This window comes from Mustela putorius, unplaced genomic scaffold (genome assembly GCF_011764305.1).
Source record: "Mustela putorius furo isolate JIRA1106 unplaced genomic scaffold, ASM1176430v1.1 tig00003854_pilon_pilon_pilon, whole genome shotgun sequence".
Lineage (NCBI taxonomy): Eukaryota > Metazoa > Chordata > Mammalia > Carnivora > Mustelidae > Mustela > Mustela putorius.
Genome location: NW_025422006.1, coordinates 418,173 through 434,031, shown reverse-complemented (window position 1 = coordinate 434,031; position 15,859 = coordinate 418,173). Strand labels below are relative to the sequence as shown.

Here is a 15,859-nt window from a genome sequence, read left to right as displayed (position 1 = left end):
TGCAAGGTGGGGCTAAAAGTCCCGGAGCTTGTTTCCCTGAGACCGGCAGGGCTGGGGCGTGTGGAGAATCGTCTGCAGCCCTCAGAAAGAACCCACTCTCTTACTCCTCCCGGCCTTGACCCAACGACACCTGCGGTGCTCGGGGACTAGACATCCAATCATTTATTTTCCCCCAGGGTAACGCTGAGGCCGCAATTTGGAGGGAAGCCGTGGCCATAACCGTCGTTTTCACATTGGAAGATGCCAAACCTGAATCTGGGTATGCTGTTCCTCTGTCCCCAGTATTTGCGCCTGGAGGACCTGGTTATGTCCTGGTCGCCCTCGGAATCTGCAGGGCCAAGATGGGGTCTCTCCCTGAGCCTTAACCAGCAAAGTGGCCATCTCTCCATGCCCATGCCCTGATCGTCTTCGTAGGAGTTGCAAGGTCAGGATACACAGGTCTGCCCAGTCCAACCTAGAGGGACAGAAGTCAGCCAAAGCCTTCCCGTGAGGAGAGGACACCCGCGGGCACACGCCATGGAGCTGCACCCCTATAAAGGGCGCCGGGCGAGAACTGGGGAGGCTCTGGGTCATCTGCCTGGGTCAGGTGCCCCCGCTGCCGGCAGCCGGACCAACGGGCTAGGCGCCACAGCTGGGCGTGCACCGCGCAAAACCTGAAGACGCGGTGGCAGGCGGGGCTGGTGGCGCCCCTCTGTGGGGACCTCGGACCCCAGGGTTCTCTTCTGCCTCACGAAGAGCTGGCCGGTACCATCTCGAGGACCTCACAGGCGGTTCTTCAAGTCCCCAAAGACCGAATCAACAACCGGAATAGGCTCTCAGCCCCGGTACACTTCCTGAGCCAGCTCCGTGGCGGCTTGGGGTTCCAGCCCCTCTGGGCGAGCCCTGTGCTCCCGCCGGAGCCCTGGCCTGGGAAATTAGGGGAGGAGGCTCAGTCTGACCTACACGGAGAGCAGGCGATTCCTGAGATCCTGCGGCAACGGGTCCGCCTGCCCTGCCAGTCCGAGCCCGTTCGTTCCCACGAAGCCCTGGGAGAGGATGTTTCAGAAGCCAGTGCGAGGGTCCCCCTCACGTTGCCGCGACCCCCCTCTTCCAGCCCCGCAGACTCAGAAACCCCTTCATCAAGCCCCGCTGTGTCATAAAATATTTTATTGGGGAAAAAAATCACTGTCTTCGCAAGAGAGGGGTAGGAGCCCCAGCGACGTGGGGGACCCGGACTCAGGGTAGAGCCTCGGGCTCTCTGGGCGCCCTCTCGGGCGGTAGTGGCCTGAGCCGGGTGGCGGGGTCCCCGACAGGCGGAAGCTGGTGTGTGCCGGCGGCGTCAGGACGCAGAGGGCCGGCCGAGGCGGGAGGGGGTGCGGGAGAGGAGCGGGGCGTGAATGCGCGCGGAGCTCCGCAACCAGGTGTTCGTCCGCTGCGCGGGACGAGTCTCCAGGCCAGGGCTGGGAGCACACTGGGGCCGGGCTTGGCTGCAAGGTCTGTGTCCTTTCTTGCTTGGCCCCTAACTGTCCGCATTCAAGGTAATAATAAAACGTTTGTAAAGTAAACGGCGTGGCCGCAGAAGGGCCGGCTCGCGGCTTCCAGCGGGCGGAAGGAGCCTCGGTCGACGCTTTGCGCGCTCAGCCCTCGCGGCTCCTGTCGACGGTTTCGCCTGGCGCCTCTGCCGGCTTCTCTGCGTCCTTGGCGCGCTCCTGCTCCGTGAGCTGCTCGCTCGTGGGAATGGAGTTCTTCTTGGGCCGCCCCTTGGGCTTGGTGGGAGACTCCAGGCCGCCGCCCTGCAGCACCTGCGTATAGGACGGCCCCGCGGCCGTGAGCTGGGACCCAGGAGCGGGTCAGCGCGCCCCGTGCCCCGGCAGGGCCTGCCTGGCACAGCGAGGCCATCTGAGGCCGCGCCTAGTCCGGGGAAATGGCGGCCATTTGAGCGCTGCTGGGGAAAAGCAACCGAAGGGTCGAGCCTAGGGGTTCAAGACAGCCGGAAGGCCTGAGGGTGCAGCGGAGCACAAAGGAATGTGGGCTGTACTAGGGCACCCAGAGGCAGGGAGAGAGCAGAGAGAGTCCCTGCGAGCACCAGGCATGGAGGGAACCAGGAGTTGGGTAGAAGTCTCCGCGGAGGGGGTGGGGATGGGAGCTCCGGGAGGGCACAGGGGCCTGGGAGCGACGGTGGCGGGGGGGGGGGGGGGGGGGGGAAAAATCACACAAGCACACTCACTATTTTCTTCCATTTCATCCTCCGATTCTGGTACCACGTCTTCACCTGCAACTGGCTCAGGCCCAGGGATTCAGCTAGATCTATTCTGGAAAGAATAGGGTGCACCTTCAGCAGAGCAAGCAGACCCCTCCCACTACCCGTTGGGCTCAGCCTGGCCCCACCGCTACCTGTCCGGGGTGGAGAGGTACTTCTGTTTCTCAAAGCGTTTCTCTAGGCCCATCAGCTGCAGCTCAGTGAACACCGTGCGGCTCCGACGCCCCTTCTTGGCCTTGGCGCCCGGCTCCCCGGTGCCCGGCGTCTCCAACTTTCCGCGGAGCTGCAGCTCAAGAGGCAGGTGCGGCGCGCCAGGGGCGCCGGACAGTCCAGGCCCTGCGGCCAATAACGCGGAGCCTAGCCCGGAGCAGCCCAGCGGCGCCAGCGGGAACTTAAACACCGCCGCCTGCTCCGCCTTCAACACCGCTGCAGGGAGAGAGAGTGCGGAGCTGGTGAACTTGGGCCGTGCTCCTCCTCCTGGAGCTCCCCCGCACTGTGCACTGCGGGAGTGCTCGCCGCAGCTGGCCAGTGCCACCCAGCGTGAAACCTTCCTGCCCGGCCACAAAGCTCGAGATTTGCGCCGCCTGCCTAGGGTGACCCTCTTCAAAGCCAGCTTCAGTTCCCGCAGTCTAAGAGGGGGACCTCCCCCACCCGGGCCTCTGCCTGGTGTCCCCCAGGCCCCAGCGGCCTCCTGGATTCTCAGTGAACAAGGTCGAGGCTCCAAGATGCACAGTGTGTCTTTCAAAGAAAAGGGAAAGCAAGAAGAAATGGCAGCGAGTCAGGAAGGTGAGCCTTTGCCCCAGCCAAGTCGGCATGGCTGCGTCCGAAACCCGAATGTTAACTGCGTGAGCGCATCTGCTCCTCGGTGCGGGCGCCACAGCCCCGAGGCTGGCAGGCTGGGGTCGCTAGCGGGGGCTGGGGGTGGGCGCTTCCCCGAAACTCCAAGCACCCCCGCATCAGGAAATTGTCCTTCCCGCTTTCTCTGTTTAGACCCTTCCCGGGAAGACGTTTCCATTTTTCACAAGTCCTATGATAATTATTTTTTTGCCCGCTTCAAACGAATTGTTAGCAACAGTGCAAAAAGCAGCGGAGGGGCTGCATCAGAACTGTGTTAAAACGAACGAACTGGCCCTGTGGCCCTCCGCGCTGGCGGTGCCCTGGATGTTGGATTTTTGGGTGCAGAGCAAGGGTGTTTGCAGGGCGGTGCGCCTGCTGGGACGTAGGAGGCCTCCCTTCCCGGGCAGGCATCTTACTGCCGCGGGTGCGCGCCCCGCTGGAGTCGTCCGGGGCCGGGCAAGGTGCGGGCGAATGTGAGGAGGGGACGAGCGACCCTTGGGGGAGGGTGGGAGAGGGAAGGCAGACAGGCCCCATGGAGAGAAGTCCACCGACGGGCGGAGAGAGACCGGAAAAGGCCAGAAGAAGAAGGGGTGCGGAGGAAGAGCACAGGCAGGAAAAGGCAGGACCAGCCAAGTACGTTAGAGAACCGGTGGCGGCAGAAAAAGCCGGAGCAGACAGCTCAAGATCCAAGGAGGCCCAGCCGACCTGGACGGAAAGGGCCAGGCAGGCAGCAGCGCACAGCCAGGCCTCTCTCAGGAGACAAGGCCCACAGGAGTCAGCGCTGCGGCAGAGGCCGCGGGTTCCCCCACATGAGACCCCGGGACGAGCGTCAGCTACCAGAACAGCCCTTGGAGACGCGGGCTTCTGCGCCGAAGGTCCGGCTTACCCGCCGTGGGCAGCCGCGGCCACTCGCGACCAGCCCTCTGCGGCTTAGGCCTGGGAGTCCGAGGCCTGAGGTCTCTTAGACCCACAGTCTGACATGAGCAGTCGGCTCCCGCGCTCGGGATGCGGGCTCGGGGCCCGACTGGAGGCCACAGGTCGGCGGTGAAGGACAGAACCGACTCCCTCCGAGCCGGCTCGGCCCGCGGGCACCAGGCCTGCCTACTGCGCGGCAGGGCGCCTGCTCCTCCTTTCCCTGGCCGGATCGCGCCCCGGGAGCCTCTGCGCCCAGAGCTGCGTCCTCGAGGCAACGCGACTCGCTCCCCCCAACCCCCGGCCCCGCACGTACCCAGGTGGCTGTGGAAGGGCCGCGCCGCCAGCAGCGCCTGCACGCCGAACTTGAGCAGCTCGCCCGCGGCGGCGGCGGCGGCGGCGGCGGGCGCGGCGCCCTTGGGCCCCGGCGGCTCGGTGAGGATCTCCTCGATCATGAAGCTGCGGTAGCGATGCGGCGGGTGGTCGGCGCAACCCTCGGGCAGTCCGAAGCGCGCGACGCCGGGCTCCCCAGGCCTCTGCATCGCGGCGCCCGCGGCTCGGTGGCGGTGGCGGCTCGGGCACGGGGCCCGCGCGGGGCTCTAGGCCGGCCCGCAGCTCCGGGCGGCGCGCGGGTACCGGCTCATGCCCCCTCCCCCGCCGGCCGACCGGGCGGAGGCGCAGGGCGCGGGCGGGGCGCGCGGGGCTCGGCGGGTCGGACCGGGGACTGCGCCCCCGCCCCGCGCCGCCGCGCCTCTAGCCCGGTCGGCCCCGCGTCACCGCCCCGCCCCGCCCCGCCCGGCCGCCCCGCCCCGCGCCGCCGCCCCCACCCCCCAGGCCGAGCCCGAGGGAGGCCGGAGAGGGGAAGGAGGCGGGATGGAGGGGGCCGCGAGAGGGGCGGGCCGACGAGACCGAGGGGACCCAGCGGAGCGCACGCCCAGGAAGGAGAGCGCGGGAGATCACGGAGACCAGACCCCCAGAGATGGGAGCGAAGGGTGAGAGAGGGGCCAGCGCGAAACGGCGAGGCCACACAAGACGCGAGACAGCGAGGAGAGGGTGCCACGGACGCCGAGACGTGCGCACACAGAGGCCGACGCACGCGCGGGAACCAGCGGGCCGCGACGTGCCGGAGGGCACAGAGGCAGGCAGGCCCGGGCATGGGTAGTAAAGTAAGGCCAGGGACCGGACCGCTAGGAAGGCAGCGGCCTGGCCGGGGGTTAAGGAGCCCTGGAGAGGTCGGGAAAGGAGAGACAAAGTCCGCGCAGCATGGCTGGGAAAGAAGTAGCCATGCGCAGCCTCCTGGCCCGCGCTCAGAGCCACCCGCCATGGTGGAGTGCAGCCGCAGGCAGGTGTGCAACTCTCAGAGCAGCGGGCGCACCTGTGCACTCCCGCCTCAGTTTACCAGACTCGGCCTTATCTGTCTCAAGCTGCGGTGAGAGGTGGTCCAGCCCCGATGTGCTTATATGGCCAAGTGATGCAGGGACACATCTTCCTTGGCGATCCCCTCCTGGTGGAATGGGTCCTGTCCCCTTACTTAGAGAAAGAGACGGACACCCGGGAAGGAAACGCTGTAGCTCCACCTTTTCCCAGCTTTAGAGTAAGAGCATAGCGCTGAGCTGGGTGAAGGGCCACAGGCTGTCCTGGGAGCCTGAGGACAAACTGCGGCATCACCCTTCGGGTCTCTGAGCTGTAGAGTGCCCACACGTGACTGAGGGAGGTCCGACTTTCCCTGGCTCCCCGGAGTCACTGCAGAAATATAAACCCAAGCTGTGGGGTGAACAATCTCCTCAGCTCTCTGCTGAGTCTCTCTCTCTTGGGCTCTGCCCCTCCTGGCAAGTCACTGTCCCTTCTGGGCCTCAGCCTCCTGACCTGTCCTGAGGAGCTGCCGCTGTGGGGCTCCAGGGAGACCCTGATGACTGAACAGGGAGTCCTGCACCCATGTGCCCCACAGGTCTGCTGGGGAGGAGTGCACAGTTTGTCTGGGCAAGGCGGATGGGTTTCCAGTGGCGTCGATGGGTATCTCTGGAGGCTGCGGAGAGTGCCAGTCCTCCCCTCTCATCCCTCTGCTGACGTCCTGGACCACTTCCCCACCTCTCCCACTATGTGAGCTCTGCCCATCCTCTGGGTTTGCTTCTGGGAAATACCAGAGTAGGACCTACCATAGACATGGCCCTTCTCTCTGCAAGCTGATGCAATTTCTCCAGCCCCAGCTGCTGGCAATGAGATCCTGAGGCCAGTCCCAAGCCCTGGCACCTGCCCTAGACCTTTCGTTAAGTAGATGGCCAAGACTCTTTGTCCCCAGGGACAAAGAGAATGTCTTACCAGAGGCTCTGAGGTCCCAGCTGCCCCTCGCCACAGTGGCTGAGTGCATTTTGCTGGCACTGCCCCTTCCTGAACGTAATCGCCATCATCAGGTCTGAGAGGTGGCCTCCAGGTGCTCCATGTGTGGGTGGTCCTGTGAGTCACACGGCAGCTGTTTGGAAGGGGACAGTGTGGGACCCACGGAGGATGACCCACACGAGCAGGGCTCCCTCTCCGTGAGAGGCTGCATGACGGGGAGGAAAGCCGGTGTCTCCCTCGGCGCTGGACAGCCCAGCCTGGACCGTACTGGCCTCTAGGGCCTCTGCCTCTTTGCTGTTGCTCCTGGCATAGATCTGACTCACACTCTTCCCCTCTCAGCTCCCGCCACCCCTGTAGGGCCCACTGGCCGCTGCCATCTTCCCCCACCCCTGCTTCCCTTTCTCTCGCTACCCCTCCTCCTGCTTCTGCCCACTTTGGGAGCTTTCCAAGGACATAACTTGGGGGTGCTTTCGTTTGCGGGTTAGGCCCAGCCATCCCCATTCTATCCCTTCACTCCTTCTGGGCCCCTGATGGACTCCGCCCAGCTTGGAACCGTCTCTTCTCCATGCATTTGCTCTTGGGGGAGGGGGGGGGTGTCTCAGGTCCTTTAGATGAAGACCCCTTCAGGGTCACATTGGACAGTGAGCAACGGTCACCAAACCCATTTGACCCCTAGTTGGACTCCGAGGTCAGGCTTGGGGAAAGGTCACTTTCAGGGTGAGACCTCATCTCTAGACTTAGGGGAATTGGAAGAGCAGGGCAGCCCAGCCCGCACCTCATTTCACAGGTGCCGCGGCCCAGAGTGCCTCTCCTAGCTCTTTGGACCCCGGCCAGGGCACTTTCTCAATGGCCCAGTGAGGTCTGTAGCGGCGCAGGTAATGAGGCCCCGGGGCTCTTTGGAGATTGCCCTTGGGGAAGCAGTCGGAGGCCTCGGCTGGCGCAAAGTACTGAGAGAGCCCGGCCGGTCACCCCTCAGACTCTCCCAGGGGCGGGAAGGCCCCTGACACCCCCCTTCACCCCGCCGCCAGACGAGATCTACCCGCGCGGTGCGATCCCAAAGCAGACCCGCAGATAACCCCTTTTAGGCGAAAAAATGTGCGCACACAGCGGCAGGGCCTCCTCTGCTCCCGAACTTCAGCGTTGTCGGCCGGCAAAGGGTTCACAGCGGGTCCCTCCTCCCCGAACGAGCCCCTCAGCCCCCACCCCAGGGGTGCAGCAGCCCGGCCAACGCCTGGGACCCGGCTGGGGCCTCCAGCCGCCGCCGCCGCGAAAATCCCGGAAACCGTCCGCTCGTGGCGGGCGCAGTGGAAAAGGTGACCTCAGCGCCCGAGGCCAGCCACCCTCTCCCGGCGGCGGGCGGCGAGGGGCTTCGGGTGGCAGGGGGGTCCCGGCGCCGCCCCGCCGTCTGGGGCCCTTTTCCCCCACTGCTCTGCCCTTCCGGACCCCACAGCCCAGCTGCAAGGGAGACGCGGGGGAAGGGGGTTACCTCCCTCCCTAACCAACCCCCTCGGCCCGGGTGCGCAGGTTCCAGACTTTCCCCCTCCGCCAGCCAAGCCTCCTCCTCCCCCGGAGCCTCCCGGTGGGATTCTGAAGTCGTTCGCCTTATGGGTCCTACGTGCCGGGGGAAGCGGAGACTCGGGGGCAGCGGAGACTCGAGTGCGCAGACCCGGGCGAGGTTGGCAGCCCTTGGCGGTGTTTCTGCACCGCCGGGAGGGGCCTGGGACCAGCTCCCCCCGAACCCCCACGCGACCTCGGCCGGTGTCCTGGCTTCTCTCCTCCTGGTCGCGCGTTGGAATCTTACGAGGCAAAAACGGCATCCGGCGGGAATGGAGCGTAGGTGGCTTCTGGACCTGTCTGGCTCACCTCCGAGGCGATCGCCCAGCAGCTGCGCGCGGGGAGTCCCACACCTCCTCCGGGTCCACAGAGCGGGAAACCGAATCCCGACGGGCCCTCCGCAGCGCCGCGCCCCCGCCCCGCCGCCAACCTGCTTCCGGAGCGCGCGCAACGCAGCTTCGCTGCCCCGCACACAGGTCCGCCTCCTCTCCCCTTTCCTCCGGGAAGTCTTCGGTTCCGATGGCCCCCAGCCTGGGGCCGCAGGCGGCGAGGACCCGCGCATCCGCCGGATCTCAGGTGGGAAGCGGCAGGAACGCACCGTCCGGCGCTCTGCTCCGCCTGATGCGTAAGTTCGAGACTGGCGACCTCTGGCCTGCCTTCAGTGTGGAAAATCTCGGGGTGCTCTCGCTCGAAGGTCACATCTCCCAGGGACCGCCGAGTTACTGTCTCGCTGGAGAAGCCGGTCTCTGTGGTACCTTCCTTCATGAAAATTTCGATGTCAAGTGTGGACTTTTCGTTTTGGATCGTTCCAAATCGCTGTGAGCTGGGGGCTCGAATTGGGTTTTGAGACGGTGCCTTAAGACACATGCCTCCCTCTTTCCTTCAAATTATCCCTTTTCGGGTATTTTACAGAACTTGCTCCTTTGGAATGTGTTACTTTATTTTTGTTTTGTGGTTATTTTTGTTAAACGTGTGGTTTTCTTTAAAAGTGTGAATTTTAGAAGATTATAGGCAGGTAATAACTGGCCTGACCCAGAGAAGACCCAGGGCGACCCTGCTGGACAGGCAGAGACAAAGGCCGCCTCCGCTTCCTGCCCACCCCTCCCGTGGTGCGGTTGGCTCACGCAGGGACCTTGGAGCGCAGTCCAGCTGCGCTGATCAGCGCCGGAGTCCATACCGGGGGCCTGGAAGCTTTGGCCACTGCGGCCTCCGTTCGGTGGGGCCCCTCCGCAAGCGACTGCAGCGAGGCCAGATGTGGGCCGTCTGCGGGAACTCCGAGATGTGCGCGGCACTCTGGGCGCTGCGCACCGGGGACTCAGCGCCAGGCCCCAAGGAGACTGGGTCTGCCTCCTGCGGGGTGCGGGTCTGAGACCACATTCGGACTCAGAGCTGCTCCGCCTTTGGGGAGAGCGAGGGTCAGTGCTCGCCAGCCCAGGGTCCTTGTGGCTTCATCCCAGCAGGTGCCAGGTCACCCACTCGCGGGGTCACTGGTCCCTGAGGTGGAAGAATAGGAGAGGCCCTGGGACGGAAGCCGATCCTCGGGCACCACCGGCCAGGTCGCCTTTCTTTCATTTTCTTTGTCCTTCCTTCCTTGCCCTCCTGCTTCGCTCCCCTCCCTCCATTCAGTTACCGTCTTTCTTCCTTCTTTTCCTTCCTGCTCTTCCTTCTCCACCTTCGGCTCCCCTTGTCCTCCCTCTCCCAGTTTCTTTTAGTGAAAAGGAAGGAGCCAAGCCACAACTGTCCTCCTAATAATAAGGGGAGGTGTCGCACTCACGAGTGGCCCCCCAGGTACCGGATACACAGACACAGAACCGTTGGAGGCATCCGTGGTCCGTGTGTCTGGATGGGGGTCTCCTTCCCAGCCAGTGAGTGGAGAGGCTGCCCAGGGGGCCGGGCTGAGGTCAAGTAACCCCAACCCCCAGGGTGGTTGCCAGGGGCTTGCTGGCTCCTCCAAATTCTGTTAGGCGGCAGTTGGGAGGCCAGATCGCGTTGTCCTGTTCAAGTAGGGACTCCAACGTGCTGCCCTCATCCCTGACACAGAAACCCCTTCCCTGGAAGACTTGGGATGAGGATGGAACTCCAGGGGACAGAGGCCACAGCTGCCCTACCTCAGATACCAGGCCAGGCCAGGCCTCCAGTCCCCAGACTACAGGCCAGTGCTCCTCCCTCCTGCTGGTCTGAGTGAGGATGGGGTCAGGAGCGCCCACTTTTCTGCCCCCCCCCACCTGTGCTTCATGCAGGATCCTGGACCCGTCCCTGGGTGCCAAGAAGGGGCTCAGAGGCTTAACTCTCAAATGTCCAAATGCAGAGCTCGAAGGACTCCACAATGAGCCCAGGACCCTGTTTTCTGGTCCTTCCTTGCTCCTGCCCTTGAGCAAGCCCACTCCCTGTGCAGGCCTCAGTGTCCCCAAATGAGACAAAGAAAGGGGTGAACTGGATGAATCGTCCTCCTTGCCCGTTTCAATAGCCCCATCGGGGCTCCCCAGCATTTTCTGTAAAGGGCCAGTAAGGTCAGTGTCTTGGGCTTTCCACGCAGACAGTGTGTTGCTGCTGCCCCACTCTGCCCTTCAGCACGGACGCGGCCGAGGGAACGCATGCAGGCTGTGTTCCGCCACACTTCATTTCTGCACACCAACACTTGAGTTTGATTTAATTTTCACGTGTAACGAAGTCTTATTCTTATTTTTATTTGTTCTGACCATTTAAGAATGTAATCCCGTTGTCAGTTGTTAGGCGGCTTGAAGCCTGGCAGGATGGAGTCCTACCATCTCCTCGCACAAACGCGTGCTTCCACACCAGAAGTGTTACCTGATCCAAAAAAAAAAAAAAATTTTTTTTCTGTTTTTTTCCCCACAAAATCACCCATTTGTTTTATAGCACTGGAGCTTGGGATATGTAAATTATGTGGTTCATCCCCTATGGCCATGTTTGACTTCTCAAGGATTTAAAGTCTTCTCAAAGCCAATACTGTCTTACACCTGGCTGACTGACAATCGGCAGCTCATTTTTTTCTTTCTTTTTTTTTTTTATTAACATATAATGTATTATTTGCCCCACTTCACAGCACTCACCATAGCACATACCCTCCCCACTGTCCATAACCAGCTACCCTCCATTTGTTTCTTGAGATTAAGAGTCTCTTATGGTTTGTCTCCCTCCCCGATCCCATCTTGTTTCATTTTTTCCTTCCCTACCCACCACAACCCTCGACGTTGCCTCTCAAATTCCTCATATCAGGGAGATCATATGATATTTGTCTTTCACTGAATGACTTATTTCACTAAGCATAATACCCTCTAGTTCCATCCACATCGTTGCAAATGGCAAGATTTCGGTTTTTGATGGCTGTATAGTATTCCTGTGTGTGTGTGTGTGTGTGTGTGTGTGTGTGTGCCAGATCTTCCTTATCCATTCATCTGTTGATGGACATCTAGGCTCTTTCCATAGTTTGGCTATTGTGGACTTTGCTGCTTTAAACATTTGGGTGCACGTGCCCTTTCGGATCACTACATTTGTGTCTTTAAGGTAAATACCCAGTAGTGCGATTGCTGGGTCATAGGGTAACTATTTTTAACATTTTGAGGAACCTCCATGCTGTTTTCCAGAGTGGCTGCACCAGCTTGCATTCCCACCAACAGTGTAGGAGGGTTCCCCTTTCTCCACATCCTCGCCAGCATCTGTCGTTTCCTGACTTGTTAATTTTGGCCATTCTGACTGGTGTGAGGTGGTACCTCATTGTGGTTCTGATGTGTATTTCCCTGATGTCGAGTGATGCTGAGCACTTTTTCATGTGTCTGTTTGTCAGCTCATTTAATAGACGGACTATCACAGTAGCCCTTAGGGATTGTTCAGCCCACTTTCCAGTGCCTTGGATACTCCTTGTGACAGGGTGCTCACTCTCTTAAGTGGTAGCCCTAAGAGACTCAGAGCTGGATCCTCTGAGAACCCTAGCTACTGAGAGCCCAGTGACCTGCCTGACACCTCTAGAAGGACAAAGGCCACCGTGGGTATGAGTGCTCCCTCCAGGGCCTGTCCTTTCCCATCTCTGCTCAATTCCATCTAAATCCTCTCCAGCTGCTGAAATGTGGATGGGCAAGGGGACCACAGCCTTGATTTTCTGGAAGTTTCCCAAGCCCTGAGACTTTGCAGGCCTTTGCAGCTGCCAAGTGACAGATCTTGCAAGGAATAGGCGAGGGGAAAGAATATGACAGAGAAATAGCTATTATAAATGTTTCTTGCTAGAAATATTTCCAGGAAATCTCATTCTGGTAAGGGCCTCACAGCGCCCCCCCCACCCCCCACGTGCATCTTCAATGGCTCTCGCGCCCTCTGCTGGTCAGATGGAGTCCTAACTGGGCTCCCTAGGACAGTCTCCTTATCCAAAGGAAAATCAAGCCAGAGCGCTCTCTCCTTTTATGTACCAGACGCTTACTGGATGCTAAGGAGACAGAGGAAAAGGCATCTTATCTGTCCTCAAGGAGCACGGTGGATCCATGGAGCCATGGAGAGCGGTAGACAGCGGTGTTCACGTGAGGGTGTTCATGGAGGGCGTTCACGTTCCAATCAGTGGGCTGGCGGCGCATGTCGGTTTTTACATGTTTGGAGACTTTTAGTGCCAGCCACAGTGGGCCTTTGCAGCCAGGCTGGAGCCCCATGCCCCGTGCTCTCTCCTGAGGGATGCTTTCTGTCCCCTGCTGCTGAGAAGGGACATCTCGGCGCCCAGCTGTGGGCTCCTGCGTGTGCTCCCTAACTGGAATCACCCTGGGGACTGTCTGAGGAGCATGTCCTCTGAGTACCAGCCCCCAATATTATCTCGCTGAATTCCACTGGAGGGCACCTTTACCCCAAAGTTATAGGTAAGGAAGCAGGTACAGAGAGGCGACCTCATTTGCTAAACTGGCAGAACCACAGTTTGAGCCAGTGCTCCCTCCAGAGCCCCACCGCGGCCTCCGGGGGCTCCTCCGCCTCCTGACTTAACCCCTATATTCTCTGCAGCCCTGAGTGCTCCTGGGCTTCAGACTAGTGGCCCTCACTGCCCAAGTGCACCTCCAGCCAGGTGTCTAAAAGCACATGGTACTCACTGTGTTGAAGTCTGGACCCCTTATCCCTTGAGGCTCCCCAGGCTGCTGCTCCTGCTCCCCTAGGCGGGCAGGGTGGGGAAGATCTGCTGAGCAGGTGCAGATCTGAGCTCAGCAGGACCCTGCTGGCCAGGGGCCCTGGGAGGCAGGCCCCATTCTACCCAGAGAGCACACAGCGGGCAGGGCACCCCATGGAGGGGACACAGCAGCTAGGGTACTGGGCCAGGCCCTGTGCTGCCCCTAACTGGGGCCTAGCTGGGGTGTCCAGGAGAGACAGGATGACCACACATGGTGGCTTCAGGAAGAGCGGTCGGTTCTGAGGTTCTGAGAATCGCAGGAGGCGTTAGGGGAGGAGGGAGCTGAGCAGGTGTTGGGGTGCATCAGGTGGGCTCAAGGACCCATAGGAGCACCATTTGCTGGAGCTGGAAACCCGTCTGGAATGGAAGCTTAGAGAGGGGGTCCAGGCCCTCCTGAGAGGTCTGGGTAGTCACCTGCTTGGAAACTGAAAGGCTTGTTCTGGAAACATGGCGCTTCCCAAACGGTTTTGCATTCAGTGGTACACACAGTAGTGTCCTCAGCCAGGGGGTCACAACTGGAGACCGTTCTGGTGCCTGGGGACCGCTGTTGGAGGCCCAGGGAAGGTCCGGAGACCTCTGCTTTAAGCTGGAGCAAGATGGCCATGGACAAACTGCGTAGCTCTCAGGGGTGCATTGCCTGCGTGGTAAAGGGTACTTCAGTGCACAACCCACACAACTGTCCAGGAGTCCTGCAGGTATTCACTGCCTCTGTTCTCCCAGAGCAAAATGGGTTTGGAGAGACGGATGTTGTCCAGCTTATCCTGTTCTGTGGGCCCCTTTCCCAGATGATGTGCCACATCAAAACAAGGGGGGAGAACGTCCTTTCAGCACACGTCACCTGAGGGATCTACCTTCATTCGGAAATTCCGTTGTTTTTTTTTTTTTTAAAGATTGATTGATTGATTTGACAGACAGAGATCACAAGTGGGCAGAGAGGCTGGCCAGCAGAGAGAGAAGGGGAAGCAGGCTCCCCGCCAAGCAGAGAGCCCGATGTGGGGTTCCATCCCAGGACCCCGGGATCATGACCCGAGCTGAAGGCAGAGGCTTTAACCGACTGAGCCACCCAGGCGCCCCCAGAAATTCCGTTTTTAAATGTTTTGCTGTTTTATGTTTCTATTACAGATTAGAATTTAATGTATTTCTTGGCGTTCTGAGCAGGAACAAACCCAGAGCCTGCCGTATTCCACAAGCGCCCTCTGGTGACATGCCCTGTGTAAGCCCTGACTGGGGACAGACCTGTGGTCTGCCTGTCCACTACCCACTATCAGGCAAAAGGCATTTGCTAATGTAATTGAGATCCCTAACTGGTTGTGTTGCATAGATCAAAGGGGAGATGATCCCGGACCTGACCTACCTGGGGGACGGGGCCTCCCTGAAGTCAGAGTGGTTCTGCAGGCCTAGAAATTGGCTGCCACATGCTGAGGGGTCCACGGAGGGGCCATGGGGCCAGGACCCCAGGGGGCCTCCAGTTGTTGAGAGCAAGGAGGTAGACTCTGCCGACAGCCTGAGTGAGCTCTGGAGTAGTTCCGTGGTCGGCAGGGCCCGCAGCTGGGCCTCTGTGGGTCGCCGGCGGAGAACCCTGCCTGCTCCCCTGACCACAGACGCGCTGGGATGACGAGCCCGTGCTGCTCTGTTTACGGGAACTTGTTAGGCAGCAGTAAACTCCAATTCAGTAAGGAGCCCTGTGTGGTCCAACAGGACTTCTGCTGGGAGAGACAGAACATGAGAGAACAGGACTCCGGGGACCCTTCCCCTGACTGGGACCCGGGGGGCAAAGCTGGGAGTCCGCCCTGCTGAGAGACCGTCGCATGCCTGGTCCGCATGCACAGGCTGATACCTTTAGCAGCACGCTGGCCACGGGGGCCAGGATTTCTTCCCACTTCTTGCCTGGGGCAGAAAAAAAGGGCATTACTCTGGTCACCTGGTACCCTGCTATCCAGAGGCCATCTTGCTGTGCATAAGAGTGAGTCCGACGAAGCCCTCCCTGGAAAGGGGGGGCTGCCCCCAACCCTGTCTGAGCCTGCAGGGCTGGCGGCCACACACGTGGGACCGGGGTGTCCAGCTCCTCTGTCCCCCGTGGCTGGTTGACTCTCCTGGGCTCCGGGAGGCCAGACAAGGTAGCACGTGGCATTGAAGTCTGTCCTCCGACCTCGGGTCTGGTGCACTGAGCCAGCCTGCTCTGTCCCTACCCGCTGTCTCAGCCCCCCACCCCACTGCCCTGCAGACGCTGCCCTGCCCACAGGAGGCCTCCCCTCCCTGGTTGCCACAGGCTTCAGCCTCTGCCAGAGCCCGGCCGCTCTGGCTTTCCCACTCTTGCTTCCCTTGTTCTCCTGGCCAGAGGAAGAGCTCAGCGGTCCCCGTTGGGGGGCCTTGCCCACTCCGTGCAGGGGAGCACATGAGGCATCAGGAAGGCCCTGAGTACGCCACGTCCCTATGCCGCCGTGTAGATGCCGTGTGTGCTCGCCATGGGAGGGGCACGGAGCTGCACAGCCCCGCGGCAGGTGTCCTGCAGCGCGGTAGGGAGGGCGGTGCTGGAGCCACCCCAAGGACGTGTGTCCAAGAGTCAGGGCGCAACGATATATCCACTAGCATCCCACACAGACAGCGCAGGGAAACTGGCCCTGGGCAGCTGGATGTTCCGTCCGTGGCCTGGAGGGTCCAGGGTGGGTCCAGGTGGGTAAGGGCTTCCGAGGCTCGCACACACCCCATAGGAGCCCGGCCCGGGGAGGCGTGTGCAGCTGGGTCAGAGCACCCAGAGCTTCTCCTCCGTCTCAGCTGAGAACCTCATGTTTCTAGGAGGCTGGGGTAGTTCTGATCTTTAAAAA

The 15,859-nt window shown here is 61.0% G+C and overlaps 1 protein-coding gene across 1 annotated transcript; it reads right to left on the bottom strand.

Moving 5' to 3' along the window:
- Nucleotides 1–1,131: 1,131 nt before the first annotated feature.
- Nucleotides 1,132–4,653, bottom strand: BARX1 (BARX homeobox 1). The gene is made up of 4 exons (XM_045064960.1): nt 4,305–4,653; nt 2,374–2,665; nt 2,207–2,291; nt 1,132–1,781 (listed from the first exon to the last, which is right to left on the bottom strand). Exons 1-4 carry the CDS (start codon nt 4,528–4,530, stop codon nt 1,617–1,619), a joined length of 768 nt encoding a protein of 255 aa, XP_044920895.1. The 5' UTR covers nt 4,531–4,653; the 3' UTR covers nt 1,132–1,616.
- Between the last annotated feature and the right edge of the window lie 11,206 nt (nt 4,654–15,859).